This window comes from Taeniopygia guttata, chromosome 4 (genome assembly GCF_048771995.1).
Source record: "Taeniopygia guttata chromosome 4, bTaeGut7.mat, whole genome shotgun sequence".
In the NCBI taxonomy this organism is placed as follows: Eukaryota; Metazoa; Chordata; class Aves; order Passeriformes; family Estrildidae; genus Taeniopygia; species Taeniopygia guttata.
In genome coordinates, this window is record NC_133028.1 from 41845455 (window position 1) to 41854399 (window position 8945).

The 8945-nt window shown below is 46.0% G+C and overlaps 1 protein-coding gene across 2 annotated transcripts; it reads right to left on the reverse strand.

Annotated features, from left to right (window-relative positions):
- Positions 1 to 795: 795 nt before the first annotated feature.
- On the reverse strand, positions 796 to 6468 carry NPY2R (neuropeptide Y receptor Y2). 2 transcript variants are annotated; one of them, XR_012055678.1, is made up of 3 exons: positions 6297 to 6436; positions 2087 to 3339; positions 796 to 1230 (listed from the first exon to the last, which is right to left on the reverse strand). XR_012055678.1 is itself a non-coding variant. In XM_004186101.6 (2 exons), the coding sequence occupies exon 2, from the start codon at positions 3301 to 3303 to the stop codon at positions 2146 to 2148; it is 1158 nt and encodes a 385-aa protein (XP_004186149.2). In that variant the 5' UTR covers positions 3304 to 3339; positions 6297 to 6468; the 3' UTR covers positions 796 to 2145. The 2 variants fall into 2 exon arrangements, 1 of the variants encoding a protein (XP_004186149.2); XM_004186101.6 differs by having other exon boundaries at positions 796 to 3339; positions 6297 to 6468.
- Between the last annotated feature and the right edge of the window lie 2477 nt (positions 6469 to 8945).

Here is an 8945-nt window from a genome sequence, read left to right on the forward strand (position 1 = left end):
ATCAGTACACCAGTTCTGGCTCAGCATGACGGCTGCAGAGAAAGTTCATGAAGCCATACAATAAAGATGCCATGAAATAAACGAAAAGATTATTTGTAATTAATTGCTCTTATACAGGATGACGTAAAGCAGACTTAAAATTACAGAGAATTAGTCTGGCAATTGTAGATTTTGCACACACGGTCATGGTTACTTCAAAACTGTCTATATACTACACTCTAACAGGCTTAAAGGAGTTGAAACAGAACTTTTAAATCATTTGCGTTTTAAATAAAGGAGGCTATTTGTAGTAATAATACTTTTGATGAAGGGTTCAGAGTCAAGTGATCCATGTGATTGATGTCCATAATAATTGCACACTTCTATAATCCTTCCTCACCCATAAGAGTTTTACATTTTGGATATTATTAATATTCAGACAAAAATAACTTGTGGGCAATATCATGTCCTGAACATGGTGGAGAATTAATCTGTTTTTGTAAAACTGTTTAAGAATGATGGATACTTTTTCCTGCTTGAGTAAACACTAGTTAATTCTCTAGACCTCCCTTTTCTGCTCATCGAAATCCAAGTCCAAATGATTTCATGGATATTTAAAGGATGGTGTCAAATACTAAACACACAAAGATACATTTCTCGACTTGATAAAGACCTGATACTATTCATTGTATAGCAAACATCTCAGTACTGGAGTTTTCTTGGGTTTTCATTTGTAGGATAGAACATAATGAACTTAGGAACAACAAAAAATGCAAAGAAAAAATGAGGTTGCAGAAATGTAGCCATCAAACTAGATTTCAAGTAAAAATATCACACTTGTTTTTATTCTAGATAAGGAACAGGGCAGCTGGGAATAAACATGGATTGAAATTTTCTTCATCTCTTTAATGAGTTCAAAGAGGCTTAACAAAGAGTTGAACATTGCTGTGTACAACACGGTAAACAGATTAAAATTTTATACCTGAGCAAAAAAGGAATTTAACTATTAACTATGGCATGCAGAATAACTGATAAGTTATCACCTAAACATAGCATACTGTTATTAGGCTACAGTCATTCAGATGTTCTTAATTTTTACAAAGGCTAAAGATGGAAAAAGCTCTGAGACGAGATGAGTATGTGACATAAAACCACAATGAGGAAAAGCACTTTACCATCTAGCAGCCTTTCCAGAGCATCAGAATTATCTGCTGTTTTATTATCCAGGCAGAAGCAGCAACAATTCAAAGCCTGTGGAGTTAATAACACATTAGACATTTAAGCAGGTCCTGAAAATGAAAATATTAGCAGTTTACAAAGTGTTCACAGAAGACCTGAGCCTGCATTCCCTGCCCTGAAATGCCACTTCGAAGCACTGCATTTGTGAGCTGTTCCCAGAGCAGAATGAAAGGCAGGAATCTGCAAGGAATGACTGATCAAGTCACAGTCTTGTAATTTTCTCACTAGCATAACTGCCAATTCTTAAGGGATGACTTTTTACCCAAAAAATTCATTTTATGTAGAAACTTGACCTTTCCCCTCACTGAATCCAGTTTTTGGGTGGGTTTTGCTTTTCTTTTCTCTTCTGTTTTCACCGCCTAATCTATTTCAAATGCACTGGTTTGAAATAGTCTAGCACAAGTCAAGAAGAAGTAACATATTTATCTTCTTAATTCCCTTGTCTTTGCAAAAGACGCCTGTACGAAAGAAGGGGCCTGAAAATTTTCCCCCACCAGACAGGTTTCTTTCTCCTGGCAGACTTCTGCACTCCTCGATTTTCATCAAATATAAAAACTACCCACTCCCACCACCAATATTCCTGTGCTACAGATCAGCCATTTGCCTTCCTCCAGCAAAACCAGCAAACCCTGCACTTGTCATTTAGACTTGACAAAAAGATATGGGAGGGATGGAAGGGTTTTTATTTACCCTGTTAGAGACAGCCATAAACTAAGCCTCTCCCTTTTACTTCCTTGCAGTTGTATATTATATATATACATACTCTTGGTATCAATCAACTCCTTCAAATCATAACACCTGCCTTGACTTTCCTGCTACTGTTCTTTCACCATTTATGAATAAAACTACGCATTGAAAATGCAAGTACCAAACTGGGTTCATCCCTTTGTCCACAACATACTAATTTCTTCTTTACAGTCAGACATCTTAGACATTGGTAGGTTGTGTGAAAGAGTCCCCAGGGAACTGAATCCTCTTGGCTTCTAGTTTCTTCCTGGCTTTGAAAGCTGCTGATACTTCGGGGTGTATGGAGTCCAGCCGCTGTTCACACTGGAAGGCCGTGAGGAAGGCCGTCCTGTAGTTGTTATTCATCCAGCCATAGAGGAGGGGGTTGGCAAATGTTGAGCACATGGCAATGACATGGAACACCGTGTAGATCAGTTTGTACTCTTTCAGGTCTAACACCTGACTGTCAATGTCACTGACCAGCTGGAAGGTGTGAAAGGGCAGCCAGCTGACTGCAAACACCACAACCACGCACACCAGCATCTTGGTGGTTTTCCGGCGCCGGTGGTGATAGTGGTCATTCCCCGCCCCAGGGCTAACGTGGTTCTTGAGCTTGGTCCAAATACGGATGTAGGCATAGGAGATGACTGCCAGAGGCAGAACATACTGGATCAGGAGCATGGAGATGCTGTAGATGGTGCCATAGTTGAGCTGCCCCTCCCCTGGCCACTTCTCAGAGCAGACCACAATCTTGAAGTCAGGAATGATCTCAATCAACGAGTACTCACGGAAGATGGCCAGAGGACTTGCCAACAAGGCACTGACTGCCCAGGCAACTCCTATAATCAGGAAGCTGATCCGCTTAGAGATTCTGCTTTCCAAGTGGTAGACGATGCAGCGGTGACGATCCAGAGCGATCACAGTCAAAGTGACAGTAGACACATGGACGGCAAGGGCCTGGGCATAGGGCACCAGGTGGCACAAGACCGGGCCCAGTTTCCATTCGCCCAAGAGCGTATAAACCAAGGTGAAAGGCAGGCACAGCGTGTTCACCAGCAGGTCAGCCACTGCCAGGTTGGCAATGAAGAAGTTAGTCACTGTGCGCATGCTTTTGAATTTGATGATCACGTGGATCACAAGGGAGTTTCCGATCACTCCCAGCAGGATGATGGAGCAGTAAGCAAAGATGAGAATTATCTGTACTTCAACAAGTGTTGTGCTGTCCTTCAGTTCTGGCTTAGGGTCCAGAGCCAATTCGTTGGGTGGTGTGGTGTATCTTGTCAAGTACAGCTTAGTGAACAGCTCCATTTTCATTTCATCTGTCTGGTTGTCCTCACCTACTGCTTCCAGGGGCCCCATCCTTGCAGCAGCCTGGTCTAAGCCTCAGAGCTGCCTCTGAAAACAAAACAGTACAAGAACAAGTAGAGAAATTGGTCCACATGGGCTAAGACAAGAAGTAAAGAACTAAAGCTACATCTCTTTCCTAACCCACATTGCAGGATTAAGAGAAGATCTGGCTTAATATATTTGAATTCTCTTGCCCTTACGTTTTGAAGGCTGATCCAGTAATATTATTTAGGCATGACTCCTGCTGAAAATTGGAACAGATTTCAAAAGCATTCCAAAGACAAGGTTTGCCTAAGTAAATGCAGAAGGATTAAGATCCTGCTGGGCAGCATATCACTTTTTTACAATCCACTCCTAAAACTAGTGCTTATTTAGCACAAATCTTCCAGTTATATCTATGGGAATCCTACATGGAACAGCACCATCCAGACTGTTATTAGCATAATAATCTTCCAGCTTTTCCTTAATGAGAAGTGTTTCCTTTAAATAGTTACTAAATTCTTCCAGGTTTATGCCCTTCCTTAATATCAGTGAACTAATTGCTGCAGTCTTTCTTTAAGAAACTGTTTTACAATAGCTTGTACCATGAGGCAAATAAAAAATACTACTGAAATAGAACTGAAATAATATTTCTTTGAAATGACTGCATAACTTATTCATGCTGAAATCAACTCAAGAAAAAATTGAAACACAGTTATACATATTTCCTTTCTGTGTGATGTTTCAGAAAACAGAGCTCCTTGGAGGCTGACAATCAGGCATTCATTTCTGACTGCAGTCATAGCGAAGAGCAAATCATTCCTCTGCTGAAATCAGTAAGAATTTCACTACTGTCATAAAAATCAATATTTTCCCCCTTCCTTACACAGGCTGAGCCAAATTCTGCGGTACCCTAAGATTTTGGTAGGCACAACATATGAATAGTTTACAATCAGTTGCTGACTTGGACTTCAGTCCAATGTAAAAAAGTACATGTCCCCATGAAAACTGCCCAGAGCATGGGTGGCATGCTAACCAAGAATTGAGAACCTGGGGACTCCTTTCCTTGGCCTGGGAAAATAATAAGAAATTACCAGTGCCAAGCAAACTTACCAGTAAAACACCACTGTTCACCACCAAGGGTAAAGGCAACCTGAGTTACTCACTCAACTTCCCCATTCATTACTTTCCCTAAGGAAAGCAACAGCAGAGATGTCACTTTCTTGCCATCAAGTGTTACACATAGCTTAACCCTTCTCAAATTCAAGAGTGCCTAAAGAAACAGCTATTGATGTGTTTAGATGAACATGCCTTTTAAAAAATTCCTGTTCTTTTGTCATCAGTTCCATTTAACTCCTTCCATCTTCAGAGAAACATTTCAGAGGAACAGAGATCCATTTTCATCCCTACCTCTGTTCCCAGCAACTATCAGTGAGTGACATCCTTCAGTATGGTTTCCAAACTGAGAAAGGAGTGTTGTCTACCAGCAGGAGATGGAACGCTTTTTGCTTGCTTCTATCCCACACAACATCCCAAAGAATTTCTCAGGGCAAGCTACTTTTGCAAAAGAAGCAGATCAGCTGCATGAACGGAAAGGCATTTTCCCCCAGCTAAACAGGTCAGAATTATGCCATACTGTTTAGTCTACATTTATTCAACAATTAATAGTGTAAGCTTGAGATGTGAAACATCACAAGACAAGTAGCTGAGATGTGCCAGCTGCTCATACTAGTGTACACTGCTGATTTTAGCAGTATAATCAGTGTTCAACTACTAGCCTAAGCCTAAGGGATTCCTTATCAATACACCTTTAGTCCACCAGGTTAAAAATGTAAGAGATCCACCACAAGTTGCACAGTCAAGGCTATGCAGAAGTTGAGAACTAGGATGAGCATTTTCTTTTGACCCATTCCTACATCTAGGAATTACTCTTCCATACATTATTACAGTAGAGATTTGGTGAGGTCCCAGAACTGTCAGATGCTTCAAAATCACGTATTTTTTTTTCAGTGCAGGTAATGTCTACACAGAAGTAGAAGTGTGAGAGGGCTGACAAATATAAATTCTTTCCCTTCTTTGCCCTAAATCCAGGCAGAAGGATGTCGCTGAGCCAAATAACATAGCTTCCCTTTCTTCCCAAAAGTATTTTCACCTATTTCTCTAGTCCCTGACATTCTGTTGATTCCTTCTGGCAACCCCTCCTTTTTAGCAAAGCCTTCTCTTGCTCTGACACTTTTATTTTATTTGTTACTGCCCTATTCCGGCTGATGAAAGATGTTTTGGTCTTGTCAATAAGACAAAGCTGATGGAGAAAGAAAGGACAATTGTGGTTTAAAACAGAAATGAGCTTGTGCATCAGCAAGTGATGAAATAAACTGGACAAGTTTGCATGGTTGGTGGGACAGTATGCGGGCAAAATATCAGTTGCTTTCAAAAACTGGGGATAAAAATGAGGTGACACTCCAGGTAGTGTTTGACAGGTCTCTCTCTGCCCTTTTTATGGGACAAACTCTCCAGATGATAGCATTTACTGGCACACCTTGCATACTGCACCACACCGGGGCTTTTTTCCCATTTTTTCCCCCCCATCAGTCGGATCCTCATGGTTAGGCATCAAATTGCGCCTAACTTTCGGCTTAGAAAGGCCCAAAGAGGATTTACATGGACAAGTAAGCAAAAAGGGCAGAATACGTGATTACATTAGCAAGCAGCATTCCCATCAGGACCGCAGTGCCTGCGCTGGGGAAGGGGCTGGGGTTGCTGGAGGCGCAGCTGGCAGCAAACGCGCCTCTGGGATGCGGCGCTGCTTCCCTCCCGCCCCCCGGTGCCGTTCCCGGGGGGAGATAGCCATCCCGGGGGGGAAGACACCCACCCCGGGGGGGAGACACCCATCCCGGGGGCAGAGACACCCATCCCGGGGGGGAGACACCCATCCTGAGGGCAGAGACCCGTGCCCGGGCGCTGCCGGGATCCCGCCGCCGCCCCGTGCCGGGAGCGCCGCTCCGTCCCCACCTTCCCGTTCCTACCTTCCTCTCGCCCCGCGCTGGCGAGCGAGGCACGGCCGGCTGCTACCCCAGGAGCCGCCGTGCCGGGGCAAGGCAGGGCAGGGCGGCTGCCCCGGTTCCGCTGCCCGGCTCGGGTCCCGCTGCCCGGCTCGGGTCCCGCCGCTCTCCCCGCGCCGCTCGGCGGGGCCGCAGTGCCGCTCGCCCCGTACAAAGTTTGGAGGCGGCGGCGGCGGCCCCCGCACGCCGGGAGGCGGCACGGGCGGGGCGGCCCCGCCGCCGGGGAAGGGCTCGGGCGGGGCGCGGTGCCGGCTCCGCCCGCCGGGCTCCGGGCTCCGGGCGCGGGGAGGCTGCGGACAGCGCGCTCGGGATGCGCCGGCGCCCCTCGTTCGGGATGTGACAGCTGCCCCTCGTTCGGGATGTGCCGGCCGCCCCGCGCTCGGGATGAGCCGGCCGCCCCTCGTTCGGGATGTGCCGGCCGCCCCTCGTTCGGGATGTGCCGGCCGCCCCTCGTTCGGGATGTGCCGGCTGCCCCTTCCTCGGGATGTGCCGGCCGCCCCTCGTTCGGGATGTAGCAGCCGCCCCTCGTTCGGGATGTGCCGGCCGCCCCTCGTTCGGGATGTGCCGGCTGCCCCTTCCTCGGGATGTGCCGGCCGCCCCTCGTTCGGGATGTAGCAGCCGCCCCTCGTTCGGGATGTGCCGGCCGCCCCTCGTTCGGGATGTGCCGGCTGCCCCTTCCTCGGGATGTGCCGGCCGCCCCTCGTTCGGGATGTAGCAGCCGCCCCTCCTTCGGGATGCGCCGGCCGCCCCTCGTTCGGGATGTGCCGGCCGCCCCTCGCTCGGGATGAGCCGACTGCTCCGCGCTCACCGGCGGCAGCGCTGCCGGCCTCAAGCAGAGCTTTGGAGACAGAGGGAGTCGTGCCAGAGCCGAGCCGGTGTACGTGCCGCACACCCGAGCCTGCTCCCTAGCTTTCCCAGTCCCGAGATGCCTTCCGGGACGGCATAAAGGGAATGCCTTTGCTCCGAAAAACTGCTGAAATCCTTGCTTGCAAGCACCGCAGCTTGTGCAGCTTTTCTGATCCTCAGATGTGGCTGTTGCCAGAGCAGGTGTAAGAATGAATAAAGCATTTACATATTCTGGCAAGAGCAAAATAAAATATTTCATATTTATTTACAAGGCTGGAAAGGTAAAGACAACAGCTGTTGCTTTTATTTGGTTCTGTACCAATAACCTTTCAAAACAGCTCTCCTGCCAGCCAGCTTGACAGAGGACTAGTGCCAGTCAGCATTGCTGAGCCTCTGGTAGGGTCCAGCTTCGTTAAATCAATACATCAATGGTCTCTGCTTAGTATTTTACTGGGTGTCTGAAGCCTCTCTCTGGGGATAACTTCTGAGATTCAAGGGATGTCTCCTCAGTGCATATCTGAGGGACCTGATTTACCAAAACGTGCTTCAGCCCTGTTCGTAGTTCCCAAGAATAGGAACTAGGAGACTTTGCTTTCTCAATGGCTGATAGCACTGATACTTAAACAATTTTCTTCCCAAATCTTGCAGAAGCTGTTCTCCAGGTTAAGAATACTCCTTTACTTCCTGTTACTTGGGTAAATTTGCATTCATACTTAAGGTAGTTTCAGGGATCAGCGACATTATCTTCCCTTTTCTGTCCTCTTTCTTCTGAAGGAGACTCAGTACAAAAGCACTTCCCTTGTCAAAGGTAATGCACAATTAATAGTATGCCCTTATCTACAGCAGAGAACGTTAAGGGAGCATCAAGGAGTAACTTCAGTGATTTAGAGTTGGTTTTGAAATTCAAAACATGTCCTGAGAACCCTGTTGGATCTTTACTAATTCAGGTTATCTCTTCAGGAAGGGCCTTGCTCTTAGTCCTTCAGCACTTCTGAGACTGTTAATGGAATGCCCCAAGCTTATTGCAAGATAGATTTCTTTGATGACTAAATAAAGAGCCAGGAGTTTCAATTCTCCTACCCCTGTTTATTCATTTCCCAAGTCAATCCAATTGTAGGATTTATTTTTTGATCTCTCAACAGACATAAATGCATGCCGTGAGTTTTAGTAATTGCAGCACTTGTATAATGCATGGCCATGACAGCTGCAATCCTTTCCTTTCCTTCTCTCTGACAAGTAGTCAGCAGTGGTTTTCCACTGATCTCAGGGGTGTTGCTGTTTTGCCCTACTCTGCACATTCCTTCTAACTTAACATTTCTAACTTAGACTACTTCTAATGTCTTGGAGGGTATAGTGAAATGCTACAAATCTTTATAATCTACCCAGCTCAGGATTCCATAGCTAAGGGAAGGCTGTTCCTTACTTACACTTACAGGTTCCTGGAAGAAGAAGTCAAGAAGTGCAATTTCCTAGAGGTTGTTTTGCCAGTAAGGGCTGGCTTCCCATGCTAGAGTAAGTAAGCAATTACTGTTACAAGGCAATTCTGCATTCAGGCACAACTGAAATGTTTAATGGATATGCATTTCTAATAAAAACCAGCATTTTTTATTGCTTGTTAAAGAGTGGAATTTAATGGCCCCATAAACACTGCCTTGAACCAAAAGCCATGAAAGCACTAACAACAAGGGCAGAAAGAGTCAAGTAGCAAATGGGCTGTTCAATATGAAATGAGTTGCTGGGTGATCACCTCCAAAGCAACTGTGGATA